The sequence below is a fragment of the Polypterus senegalus genome, chromosome 15, assembly GCF_016835505.1.
Source record: "Polypterus senegalus isolate Bchr_013 chromosome 15, ASM1683550v1, whole genome shotgun sequence".
Classification (NCBI taxonomy): Eukaryota; Metazoa; Chordata; class Cladistia; order Polypteriformes; family Polypteridae; genus Polypterus; species Polypterus senegalus.
In genome coordinates, this window is record NC_053168.1 from 110,914,588 (window position 1) to 110,929,330 (window position 14,743).

The following is a 14,743-nucleotide window of genomic DNA, read 5'->3' on the forward strand; positions in this document are numbered from 1 at the left end:
AATGGTATTAAACAAGTGATGAGCAGTGCCTGGTTTCATTCAGGCATGGTGCTTAGAATTGAGGCCAGTCAGTTCAGTCTTGGCCTCATCAGAAGAGAGATCTTTGTTTTTTATAACCTGAGAGTCCTTATGCCTTTTTGCAAATTCCAAGTGGGTTTACATGTGTCTTTTACTAAGGAGAAACTCCTACTTGGTCGTTCTGACAAAAAAATCCAGATCAGTGAACTGTTGTTGTGATGCTTCTTTGTAGACGTTTCTTCCATCTCCCCACAGGTTGTCTGGAGCTCTGCCAGAGTGACAATTAGGTTCTTGGTCACCACTCCTACCAAGGCCCTTCTACCTCAATTGCTCAGCTTGGTGGGATGGCCAGTTCTAGGAAGAATTGTAGTTGTTACAAACTTCCATTTAAACATTATGCAGGCCACTGTACTCTTGGGAACCTTTACTTTTTTAGCCTTTGTAGCTTTCCCCAGTTGTGGGCCTCAACACAATCCTGTTTCTAAGCTGTGCTGTCCTTTGACATCATGACTTGGTTTTTGCTCTTATGACCGATGTCAACTGTTATATAAGACAGGTATGTTCCTTTCCTAATCATGTGCAATCAGTTGAATTGATCGCAAGTGGATTCCAAACAAGGAGTAGAAAAATTTCAATAATTATCAAAAAAATTAGGGATGCGCCTAAGCCAAATTTCAAATGTCATAGCAAAGGGTCTGAATACTTGTGTTAATGGAATATTTTAAATTTGTGTTTTTAACAATTTTTCAAAAATTAATGTAATTCTGTTTCTGTTTGGTTGTTCTGGCATATTTGAGTGTTGTTTCATGAGTGGAAAAATGAATTCAAACAATTTTAGCTTAATGGATCTGAATACTTTCTGATTGTGGTATGTATCAACAGTGAGATCCACAATAGCTGGACAATAGCTAGCTTACCTTTGTTTAGAAAATGGTGCAGTAACTAGCAATTCAATATTGATTTATATAAAATACTTGGCCAATATTTTTCCTCCAATGAAAATGCACACAATCTACAGCATCCACAAAGCAGCATGAAACACATTAGTTGAAGACGTTTTTTGGAGGTAACCTTAATTAGATTTTTAGGTTTCTTGCAAAAATAAGCCCATGTCCTTTAGGTAATTAAGCTTAGTACCTCTTTTCTTTGTTAGATAATTCTTTTAGTTAACTCACTGTTCTTTGAATGATTAGCCTAATGAATATAATCTGAAGAGACTAATGAGCACTACTGAGCCAATTAGTTGGCTATCATATCAGCAGTAATGCTTCAGTAAGCTATACATTTATATTACTAATAGTTCAGTAGTACAAAAGGTGTTTAGGAGTCAGATGTGCACACTTTGCATTTTTTTCAGGTTCATTATGGCTCCTAAAAGAAGTATTGATCCAAGTGCTGAACAGCAGATAACTGATTTTGTTTAAAAAAAAAAATTATAGCACCGATGCTTATTTATGCTTACAGGCAGCATCTAGTGTACAGATGGTTGTTTTTCCTATTCAATTTTTAAATTAATGTGCTGAATATTAAAGATTTACTTTGCTTTCCTAAACCTAAGCTGTGCTAAAACAATAGTGTCTATTTATGACTGTTACAATGGTAATGTGATAATGTCAATGTTAGCCATAATTAGACTAGTAGAATATTTTAAAAAAAAAAAACAAAAAAACAGGAATTTAGTTGGCGCATAATATTAAATGAAACCATGGGCACTAACTCTTTCCACCTCTAACCCTTGGCTAGCCATTTTTATAATTTAGCTGTTTCAAAACTTGAGGAACTGCAGGATTGTTTATGGATACATAATATCATTAGCTATTTTTCAGGTATCCTAGTGGCTAAACAAAGAATCAGTTTTGGGTATTGAACTGATAAAACTTGTAATTTTCCGTTGAATGCCTTATTGGCTACTAGGAATGCACATTTCATAGTCAATTAAAGGTGCTTAACTATTAAATAATTAATAATCATTAAATATTAAAGAGAGACCCACTGGCTAAGAACTCAGAAATAAAGGACACGTTTCAAAGAAAATAGTGTACTTATGCCTTGTTTAATGTTATGTGAAAATGTGTCACAAATTGCCTTTTTTTGTTACTGAAATCATTTTATATATTTTTGCTAAGGTATATTGAGCCTGTTGTCACACTTAGGCATCAGTTACCTATAAGCCTGGAAGTCTGGATATTTAGCACTGTTATTTGTGAATATTCTGATATCCTCTCACCATAGGTAAGATATATAATAGATCTGTCATCGACTGCAGCTTCCAGTGTATGAGCGAAAAATACTACCAAGGACTGTTTCATGGTGGTGGTTTATTTAATGGGCTTAGTGTATTGTGCATTATAAGGAACACATATTGTAACATCTAACAATCAATATCTGAATGAGGCATCATATTATTCTGCCAAAACAAGGAGTCTGAGCATACTTGTTTGGCAAATTATCAAACCATATCAACCCCCGTGGTCCCACCCAAAAATGAGAGAGCATTTGTAACAGTGACATTATATTAGTTTAGGAAAAGCTAATAAAAGAAATTGCAGATATTCACAAACAAATACTATTTATAAACATATAAAACGTAATATTTCTTACATAGAAAGCTGAATGTATGTTTGTCTGGTATACATATCTACACCGTTTAACCTATCCCAACATTTTGCACAGTCTCTCTTTGTACATTGTAATTTTTCTCATTGGGAAACTTTATTTAATGAAAGAGCCTTGTTAGGAAATTACTCCTGAGAGGTTCCCTAAAACAGGTTAATTCAATGAAATGTTGGTTTGGATCCATAATATTTCTCTCTGTAGAAATGTATTTAGTTACAGCACTTTATTCTACCTCAGATAGCACCGGGTACCCCCTGTTAGTCTATTTACATACAATAAGAGACTATAAAAACAGTTCACAAAACAACTTTTACTTCCAGCCAAAGTCCAGAAGCATAAATATGTAAAGCAAATGACACATAAAGACATAGTCCACAAACAACATGTAGTTTCTTAGTTCAGTTGTTAATGGATTAATGAGTGAAGCAGTCCATGATAAAAGTTGCAGTAATGGCATAAGCACCAATCTGTAAATAAAGCAGATATAAAAAGACGGTGAATTTGACTGGAAGATATCATAATCCCCAAGAACAAAACCCAAAATGATCCCTGTGTGTTTCATTGTAAGCACATAGGACAGTGGGATTGTTGTCTGAAGAATGATCTAGTTGGCCATCTTAATTACTGTTGATTGCAAATTCAGTGTCAATTGGGTGAGATGAGCAATTAATGATTTCTTGGCTGTGAAAGGCTTTCTGAAGCTTTGAGGATATTAGTCAGAAAAATTTTGAAGGTATTGCTGGGGTTTGGGAGATAAAAGAGATCCATGAATTGATAGGCTGCTATTGTGAACTACAAACAAAAACAGGCAGAAGGAGCACCCAGCAGCCATGACATAAGGGTGTGGCCTGCCTTCTGTTGCTCCACAAAGTGCATAGAATATAATCACTTTTAAATACACACATAATGGAAAAATATATAAAAAAAAAACAATAAAATGTAAAATGAACAAAAAAATCCATATATAACAGCTGTGTTTAAATCCAACTGACATGGAACAAATGTGAAAGAAAGAATGGAAAGTTCAACCTGTAATAGGACAAATGCTGTCTCATTTGACTTTTCTAACAGCAGGAAAATATTTACATACATTGTACCTGTACACCAACACATGCATACATATTAAAGGAAATCTGCAAAGAAAATGTACACACTGAATGCAAACAAATACTGTGTTCATGTAGTCCTGTTTCTCCTGTAAGATTATTGATGTCAGCTGTGTTCCAGACTAAAAAGTATTGTGTCTGTTGTACTTCAGATTTCATCTGTCAGTTTTCATTTATAAAGGGACACATTTTTGTGATGCTAATCTCGGTTGTTAGTGTTGTCCAAAAATCAATTGTGATTGTTAGCTTGCTGGTTTTTACTTGCTTCCTTTTTTAGCTTTTGTGTCTCCTCGGTAAAATGTTTAGATGTACTGCTGGTGAAGGTGCCTGAAATTGTATGCGATAGTCCAGCTTAGTATAACTGGCTGGCTGACAGACCTTGAATTTCAACTTGAGGCTGCAGGAACTGCATCAATTATTTAAATCTTCGGAAAATTTTAGCATAAGCCAACTGTACTTTGAATGCAAGAAAAGGCTGTCACTTTATGCCACTTTTATTATATTGAGAAATTAATCCAGAAATAAAAAAGGTGATTTTTTGCAGACTTTTAGAGCTATAATTTGACCAATCTCTTGTGATTTGCAGTAGCTTTAACTTGTAGTATTATGCATTTATTTCATGAAGAAATAATATTAAGATTAGTCACTTATTACAGCTGTATACTTAGATACCATACGGGAATTAAAGGCTTTGCCTTCATCTTCTGGATGTAAGGAGGGTGGCTACATTTGTCTGTTCAACCATCTATCCATTTCTAGGTCGTCAGAAGAAGCTGCCTATCCCAGCTGTACTAGGTTTAAGATCAGAGCCAGCCATGAACCGGTGCCATGGTTGCCAATATACACATTTTAGTCTTGCAGGGCAAATTTTGAGTGTTCAGATAATCTAATCTACATGTCTTTGAAGCTTCAAAACGTGACTATCTCAGTATCTGTGGCTTGCCTAGAACAAGAAATGTACTTCTCCATATTTTTACATCAATATAACATTTATTTAGTTAATACTTCAGACTTTGACCAGACATTTATGTAACTCGGTTTTAATCTTTTGATGCACAAAACACATTTCTCTAACATGACATGTAATGTGTTAGCAGAAGCGTAAAATCACAGAGAATAGCTATTAGTAATTCTCCTAAAACAGCATACTTAATTGCAAAAAACAGACTAGAAAACATTGAATTTCTGTTGTTTGTTGGGCTTATAAAACCAAAGTGATGTGCATTTAGGATAACAGCTAAAAAGTGATAAAGGCAGTAAAAGCACATATGACACATTTGAATGTTATCTATCAGAGTGAATAAGATGTATTCACAAGTTTCAAGTAATTACTGTAGTTCTTGTTATTCTGATTCAGTGGCTAACTCTGACTTAGGACACAGATGTAAACAAAAGAGTGATTATTTGAGATACCTTGAGAAGAACAGGATTTCTGAAATAATGGATTAAATGGTAGGCTTAGAATTGGGAGAGATTTGGGAAGAATTTGTAAAGTTTAGATTCTGAAATAATTTGGCCAGTTCAGGAAATACTGCCTTTCAGTAAGTGTTATTAACCAGCAAATATTTCCTGCGTAGATAGATGCAAACATAAATCTCACAACAGTGAATGTCACAAACTTGACAAAGTGATTTTTTTTTATTAACCTGGTTTACTTTAAATATTTTGTGTAAATGAATAATCTTGGTTGCGGATGGCTGGCGCCCTGCCCGGGGTTTGTTTCCTGCCTTGCGCCCTGTGTTGGCTGGGATTGGCTCCAGCAGACCCCTGTGACCCTGTAGTTAGGATATAGCGGATTGGGTGATGGATGGATGGATGGAATAATCTTGGTATTCATTAATTCATCTGGTTCTGGTGTAATACTCTTTTGAAAAATGTACTATTTAATATTAATTTTTACTAGTATTTTTCAGTTATTGAACATAAAATGCCTGTGAAAAATGTACTACGTTTGCATGGTAAGATAAATAAAGTAGTTCATGATGATCATATTAATCTTTACAAATTCAGGCAGTGGGCCTTTGAAAGCCATGTCCATCAAACACATTGAGTGGTGACATGTCTATTTCTTTCATTTTACAGTACACAGGTCCTTCCAGATGTTTCTTGCTTGTGCCGGTGATATGCTAAGTTTCTGCTGTCCTATCTTACAAACAGCAGGGGTGTTTTAGATGTGATGATGGATTGTAGATGAATTGCTTTGGTATTTCTACACAGTATAAGATAATTAGCAGCAAACATTGTCAACCTACTAAAGTAAGCAATGTTCAGCATGCTTAATTTTTTGCTGAAGAATTCTCTTGTGACTCTGGATATGAAATTATATGATATTCAGCTTAAATGCTGCTCTCATGTCTATATAAATGAATTTTTAAATGTAAATTTAAATTAAATATGTAATAAATGATTATTCAGTTTAAACACTTTGTAATCAAAAAACAGCTAATTATTTCAGTCTATATTGGTCACCATACAATACATAACTAAGAGGTTTTTTTTATTACTTTTTTTTTTTTTTTTTGTGATACTTAATATGTTTTTGATTGGTACAATTTTATTACCCTGCACTCTTACCCATTTTTTGTCTCAGAGGGTGGTACTTACCATTCCTGATGTACTGTTTTTAACTAGCACATTTTTTTCGATATCCCTGCATTTTTTTTTATATATCCTGCACTTCAAAATGGCAAGCTGTAACTACTGCACACTTACAAATATAATTTAGTTTCAAAAAGACTTTCAGTGCATATGTTAGCTTTTTGTGCAGAGTGTATAATAAGCTGTCTAGGAATGTGAGATTTCCTATATGGTTTATACTTTTACTTTAAGTCCACAATATTGTTTCTGATTTTTTTTTTCTTCCCCCCCATTGTAGAAACAAGATGCCGGTCAAGTTTTGCTGGATTTGGCCTATAACCATTTGGGCTTGATAGAAAAGGAATATTTCAGTTTGCAACACAAGGAGGATTCACTTGAGTCAGCTGTAAGTATTAGATTTTTGATATGTTATTTGTCTGTATCCATTAAAATGTTCTCAATCAAAAAAATTGTCATATAATTGCATACATTAATAGCAGCTAATCAATATCACAATATATAGCTGACAACTTTGTAACCATGAATTTAATATAAATGCTTTAAAGTAAATTTTTGGAATATAGTTTAGTTTTTTAAACAAATGCATTGTTTTACTGTATCACGCTAAATAAATAACTTGGATAAATTATTATTTATAATCTATTAACCTGTATAATGAGAACACTTTATTTTACAACACATTTTTCTACTGGTTTAACTTAAGAATATGATTCATATCCTAAACATTTTAGAGTTACCTATCAAAGTTAGAGCATCTCAAAACACAGTTGCCCTCAGAAATCCATCTTAGCCTCTTAAATACATAGACTGTGTAGAGGACTTTGCATGTCCTTCACAACAAAGAGAAAAAATTTTTTTTAATAGAATTTGAAGTGCTCCGTAAACTTTTAAACAGTTCTACTAGAACATTTGTGTTTAATAAATTGATATTAACTTGCTGTGTGCAATCAGGAAAATGATTTTAAACTTCTTTAATCCACTTTAAGTAAGTGATAACTGCTCCTTTGTAAAACGTCTTTTATTTGAATTAACATCAGCTTTTTTACTGTGATGTTAAAAATCCACTTTTATTTAATTATGCTTCTTAAATACTTTGGTTTATTTTGCAAGTTTTGGCCTGCTGATCACAAAAGTCACTTTGCAATAAAATGTATGTACAAGAAAAATTTAAATCATCCATTTTTATAATTTCCTCTCATATAATAAATATACAGTACAGTAACTACAGCTGGAACATCTGTGGTGATTTAAAAGTAGTGGGACTGCTAATAGGAATAAAAAGAAAAAATAATCAGTGCACAAATTGTTGATTGATTCCAGCCTTGAAATTCAGTGCTTCTGGGCAAGCCTCCTGCATCCCAGAAGCAGATTAAGCAGGTGTGCAAAAGTTACTTTGTTATGTAATTAATTAGTTGTTATATATAGCAAGAAACCAAAAAAATGTATACTTAAGAAACCCTGACTTGAATCGGTTTTGTCTTCTGATTTTTCTCTACCCACATTTTTTTTTTCAATTTAAGCATTTTGCTTTCACATAATTTTTTGGAAAAGCTTCATAAACTATATTTATTCCATGTATACATTTATATCCAGAGCAAAGTTGTCTCGTGGCTTTTTAAGTGATAATTTTAAACCACTTATTACAAGATTAACATAATTGCCCTTAGAAAATCTAGAACAGAGCTACTAGACTCCTTTTGCTGTGTTAATGCTAAAAGGCAAGGTATAAGTAGCCTCATCTTTTCAGCCTTAGTGAACAAAGGTCTAGAGGAGACTTGATACACATGTTTAAAATTTAGAGTAGAATAACTTGAATTACTCGTGCTGCTACTTTCTAATAAATAAATGAATGAATACCTTATCAATAAGATGGGGACACAAATTGAAGTCTGTTATGTGTAAATTTACGCAAATTTTAGAAAATCTTCAAGAAAGTGTTTTTGACAGTGGCATCTTGGGAGCTTTGAGTCTTAGCAGTATTTGAGTGCCCTTAATAAGAGTTTTGCCTTGGACTTATACTCCTTATTTGCTGTGTAGTCACTATTTCTGCTTCATTGATTCATGCTAAATGATCTTTTTTCTAAAGTCTGATATTTAATGTTCTAGAGGTGGCTGGAACCGAACAAACCTGTGAGGAAGCAGTTGAAAGGTAAAACTTTACCTACACAATATTCAAAAGAAGTGGGCTTCTGCTATTTTGTATGCATGCTGCATTTATGCCCATATAGAAAAAGCCTTAAAACTTATCAAATACCTCAATTTTTCAATCCAAGCTTGTTATTGAGTATTGCTTTGTATCTTCAGATTACTTACTATACATATACTGTTTAGCAATATCTATGCCATTTTAAGAAAGAAAAAAGTGAACTATTTTTGTGTTATTCAGCCATGTTAAAAGTTTGTCTTATTCAATGGTACTCTTAAGTTGCTCTGTAGACAGCTAGACAATATTTCTGGGAAATCACACTTATGATAGCATTTTTTCTTTCACTAGAAAGATGCTACCTGCTCCGGCTGGACTGATTAAACGTCTTTTCAGAAATAGGTTGTAACTTAATTAAAAATACATAATAATATGACTAGTTCTTTGTCAACCTTCAAATTAATCACTACTACAAAGGTTCATTCTGACAGTTTTTTTTTTTTAATATTACCTAATGACTTTAAGAGCAGCTTCTGGCACATAGCAGGGACAATCCCTGGATAGAATACACAACAACCATATTTGTTCTATGCCTATTTGGAGTCCTAAATTAACTCAGACATCTCATACATAATCACTTGACCATGTCTTGAATCGAGTTCCAGGAACAGCGAGTCAAAAACTTTAACCACTGCATTCAACCTTGTGTAGTCTGAGGCTCAGCTCTGCTTATTGTTGCTTCTAATACTAAATCACCATCACTACTTGCAGGTAGAAAATTAGTTAATGTGATTGCAACATTAAGAGAGAAAGTAGAAATGCTTTTTATTTTTGGAGGGCAGAAATTTTTTTCTTTTGATAAGAACAGAAAAGTGATATCAAATGTTATAATAAATAATATAAATGTAGATCAAAAAAACAGAGATTAGTGGCTTTAATGGTTGAGTATCCCTATATGTCATGATGCACATCTGGTGTGTTCAGTTTATTCTTCTTGCTTCTCTGTCTAGGTAGCTTCCCATATTCATTGCATTTCCGGGTACGTTATTTCATTCCTGATCCCAATACTCTGCACCATGACCAAAGTCGGTAAGTGAATGTTTTTTTTTTTTTTATCTTCAATAATTGCAAAAGATTTATCCATCCATCCATCCATTGTCTAACCCGCTGAATCCGAATACAGGGTCACGGGGGTCTGCTGGAGCCAATCCCAGCCAACACAGGGCACAAGGCAGGAACCAATCCTGAGTAGGGTGCCAACCCACCGCAGGACACACACAAACACACCCACACACCAAGCACACACTAGGGCCAATTTAGAATCGCCAATCCACCTAACCTGCATGTCTTTGGATTGTGGGAGGAAACCGGAGCGCCCGGAGGAAACCCACGCAGACACGGGAGAACATGCAAACTCCATCGCAGGGAGGACCCGGAAGCGAACCCGGTCTCCTAACTCGCAGGCAGCAGCGCTACCACTGCGCCACCGTGCCGCCCCAAAAGATTTATAACCAAAGTATACACAGAAAGCTTTTAATTAAAAATTAACAAAAAATGGAAAAGTTTTTGCAACTAACCCACTGAAGGTTTACCAAAGTGTATAGTGTATGAGTGTAGTGTAACAGAGTAAAGCAATGTGTCAGTATATCATACTGTGTATATAGTGAGTAAACATTATCTTGTCTAAATGTGACAAGAACTATAAAAAGTAGTAACTGTCTTGGAATTTTTCATGTTTCACTATGTTACAGTTGTGTTCATATTGTTTTTTACTCATTGAAAGAAAAAAATTACAATATACACAATATTTAAAACAGAAAATAATGAAAATAGGAAATTAATGATTATTCCCTAAATAGCATTGGAAATAATATTGTTTCCCACATATTCTGGTTTAATATTCTTTGAGTTTTGCAGTTCCTAACAAAAACAAAATCATTTAGAAAAAGTATGACAATACAAGAATAGAGTATTGACTGTAGATTATAAGAAAATGTTCAAAGTGCTAAAAGTCATCCACAACACAGTGAAGTCTGCTATGAAAAATGTGAGGAACTTTCATAGTAAATTACTATGCAGTAGTTATATTGTGGTATTGGAGTTCTTTAATCAGAAAAAAAAACAACAAATCAAGAATGAAAGGATTACTGCCTCAACAATTTCTTGCTCATTTTATGTGTTTAGTTGACTACTGATTTTTGATGGCACAGAACTGAGAGGGGAGGCTTAAGCAACAGCATCTTCCTCCTGGATGATACTGTTACTTATTTGATGCATTACAGGGATGTATTAATGAACAGGCTATTTAGCTGTACTTTTTCTCGTACAGTATCATTGTCGTGTGTTCACCTATGCCTATAGAATGGACTGCTTTCTACTTGCACAGCTTCTCAGAAGCATTCAGATGTTGCATGTTATAAGTAAAATTAGCTGCAAGTGTTGGACAGCAGGATAAGAAAACATGTTTTGCAAGCATTATCCAACCAGCTTATGAGGATGTGATTAGTTGAAAGGCAGTAGAATTATGTCATGGGCATTTTCATAGCAGTTAATTTAACACTGATATACTGGATCATTTTCATCAAGTGCTTTATTGCTATATATTTATCCTCACTTTAAAGTGCATATCAGTTCTACCTAGCACAAAGCATAATAGTCAAATGAATTGGCATACTTGCCATTCATCCACATGTCTAGCACTGTCAGTGACAAACCACTTTTCATGTAATTTCAGCAGCAGTCTGCTGTAAATTGTCAGTTTTGCCCATTCCAATGCATATAAAGTAAAATCACCCTAATGCATTCTGTCCATCCTCATAATCAATTTGTTGTGAAATAAGCAAATGCTTATGTCCAGAGAGTCTTTTAATTTTAACTTGTAGGAAGATCCAGTCACCTTATATGGACAAAATCAAATTTTAAATATGTTATAGGTCATTTGACCTACACCAGCCCACAGAAAAATCCTACCCATATTTCCCCAAGTGAAACAGCAGTATTATGCTTTGATCCCTTTAGGCACAAAACATGTCCTGTATCTGCAAAAGGCGAATTTGTTTACAAGCTTTCCTTGGGCATGTTAAGAAGGTGTGAACGGCACCCGGGCACAGACAGGCGGACATGTTGTTATCACACCACCACACGTTTATTTACAAAATATTTACAATTATTATGGTCACCAAGACCCCAGTCCATTGGTCACAAAGACCCCAGTTCACTGGTCACAAAGACCTAGTCACGTGCACAAAACCCCAAATACTCAATGTCCTGGCCACAATGCCTTCTTGGCCGCCTCCACTCTCCACTGCTTCGTCCTCCTTCCACCCGACTCCAGCCCTGAATGAAGGGAGACGGCCCCTTTTATGGAGGACCCGGATGAGCCCCAGGTGTTCCCGGCAATCTTCTGGCCACGCCCAAGCGTGGCGGAAATGCCGGCTGTCCTCCCGGCTGCTCCCCGGGCGCCGTCCTAAGTCTTCCCCCCAGCACTTCCTGGTGTGGCAGGAGTGCTGGGGAAACAAGTCCCCAAGGCATTGGGGCGCCTCCTGGCGGTGGCCACGGGCCCCTACAGGGAAGAGCTTCCAAGCCCTTGACCCGTGGCTCCCAAAGCAACCCGGAAGGCGAACCCCACGTGGTCCAGGCAGGGCTCTGACCCTCTTCCGGTCCCTCCTGGCGTCCCGGCCGGGTCATGGCCCCTGGCATCCCTGACAAAGGATAGTAAATTACTTTATCAGCCAAAGCTGATGATATAAAGGCTTACTCAGCCAAGTTTAGAAATAGTTACACATTGTGACCAAATTTGTCTCAAAAAGATTTACCCTGTCTATAAGCTACATGCCTAATGTTTGATATAGATTCACATATTCTTTCACAATATTCTAATATGAAGAGGTGTTTTAACCACTAAAAACGCTACATTTGAAAGTTTATCAACAGCTATAAAATATTACCCTTTCTGCACATACTGGTAATTTTATTTTTATACTCCATCCTCAGTTTTACATGAGAATTGTCTGTCAATGACAGGGCTGAAATTGGTTAAAGAAAGAGATTGTTCATCATATATCGGATTGAAGACTAATATTGAAGTAGCTAAATTATATCCACATTGTAAATAGAATTCAAAATGAAATATTGATCACTTTAGAATTAAAGTCTTTGACTGTCTTTCTTTTACATTTTCCAATAAAGTTGGAAGCTACTTTAAAGCTATCTGATATAACTTTTGTCGCTTGATGTTATGAGTCACATTACATGTGCTTCACATTCCTAATTGCAACTTTTCTGCACTTTCATTTTTATATTTTTTATGAATCTGAATATCACATAATGTTTTTGAAAAAAAACAAGATTTAATGTGTTATATGGTTTTTTTAGCACAGATTTAAACCAGCAGTAAAATATAAGGTTAAAGTTGAGAGCATGTGCATTGCCGCCTCCACCACACAAAGAACCACCTGGATTGGGACCCGAGTACAACGGGTGACACCTCCGCACCACACTGGAACAGTGTGAAGTTTTTTTAGGGTGGCTGGAGTGCCAATCCTGCCACCAACCCCCAGGTTGGAGGAACTGCTTGCAGGGTAACTTAACATAAAAGTTCAAACAATGCAAGATGGAGACACTTCCAGAACTATGCTGTAAAATAAAAGTAATACATGCTTAAATACATGCAGATCACAAGGTCCACATTGATTCAGTTTTCTGAATACAAAGTAGTGCCAGCTCAGTCCAGTCTGATTTTAAATTTCCAATAAATGTGGTGCTGAAGCCTCACTCAGAAAACACCAGTCAGCAATAAAATTGTCATAATAATTGCATCATTGTGAAGCTGGGATATAGTATAGCTCAGAGATGATCAATCCTACCTCTAATAACCAAAAACTTGGTTTAGTTTATCCAAATGGGTTTTCTCCAGATTCTCAAATTTTCTGTTATGCCCCAGAGATGTCCATTTTAGGTCCACGGTCCTGGTGGGTGCTCTATTGCAAATTTTGTTCAAACCAGTTTTTTTATCTATTCATTGTTTAACTATTTGTATATTTGTTTTAAATGTACAAGAAATTAAGTAATATTTGTATTTTTTTGCCGTACTTTTAAATTCTTAACTCTGACAATTAATGACAAGGATAGCAGACAGCAGAGCAAGTGATGATAATTTCTTAAAGGGAGTTATTTTTGTGTTACTCACTTGTGTGCTAATTAATAAGTAATGGCATAAATAAGCAGAAAATTAAAAAGAATAAAATGCTAAAAAGAGTTTGCAATTTGTGGATTGATGCAAAAAAATAAAAATGGAAGAAACAGTTTGCTTTATTAAAGTAAGAGTACAATTAAAATAAGTGGGTGGGATGAAAACCTATAGCCACAGGGGTCTCCAGGAGTGGAACTGAGAATGAGTGGGGTAACCAATGTGTCAAATTGGCCAAATGTGTGTGTGTTTGTGCATTAGTGAGAGAGATTTTTAAATAATGGTCTGTCCAGAGTTGAAATCTACACCTTTTCCAGTGCTTCCAGGGTATTCCTTGACTGCTTGCATATCAAAATAGATAAAGCTCTAGGAGAAAATAAATTGATGATATGGTTAAAGAAACCCCTCTGGATTATTAATGTCATGTGACATCCTGTCACCTGTAGTTGACATCTCAGAATATGTATTGAATTTTCTATGCTTTATTAAAGGAATAGTCCATTAGCCCAACTCCCATGCCACACAGCTATGACACTTATTTGTTTATTGAACATGTCTGATTAGCAGACTATAGTTGTCACAAATTACTATAAAGAGCCTTTGCTATTTGTGTTAATCACATTTTAACAATTTGCAAGGTAGCCCAAATTACAGATTAAAAACAAAACCACCTTTTAGCTTATAAGTACATTTTTCTTATTTAGGAAAATGAACATGTCAACTCATTCTGGGCAAAGACTAGACCAGAGCTAGTTTAGAGTCCTGCCATGGAAACTACCATTTCTGATGCTGTGAGTTGTAAGTAAGCATAAGTATGGTCTCACCAGCTGGCATCCCTTAAATACTTGAACATTTTATATCTTTCCCTTTAACAGAGTTGATAGGAAGTATGTCGTTTTGTGATCATGTTTGTGTTGAGTGCGATTTGTCACACAGTGTCACTGTTGTGGTAGTGGAAGTAACAGTTTTTGTTTTTCACCTTCATATAATTTTGCATGGTTTTAGATAAACTTTTAATGTCAGCTTTACCTGGCAAAGGTTGCATTATACCTTATTTTGATTATCATTTCAAAG

The 14,743-nt window shown here is 35.2% G+C and overlaps 1 protein-coding gene across 4 annotated transcripts in view; it reads left to right on the forward strand.

Annotated features, from left to right (window-relative positions):
* The window catches only part of ptpn3 (protein tyrosine phosphatase non-receptor type 3), a 383,558-nt gene that overhangs the window by 181,603 nt on the left and 187,212 nt on the right, over positions 1-14,743 (forward strand). For all 4 annotated transcript variants that reach the window (XM_039737294.1, XM_039737296.1, XM_039737297.1 and 1 more), the window contains exons 3-5: positions 6,616-6,723; positions 8,445-8,487; positions 9,492-9,570. In XM_039737294.1, the coding sequence (XP_039593228.1) occupies positions 6,616-6,723; positions 8,445-8,487; positions 9,492-9,570 (230 nt within the window). The remainder of the gene's footprint in view (positions 1-6,615; positions 6,724-8,444; positions 8,488-9,491; positions 9,571-14,743) is intronic.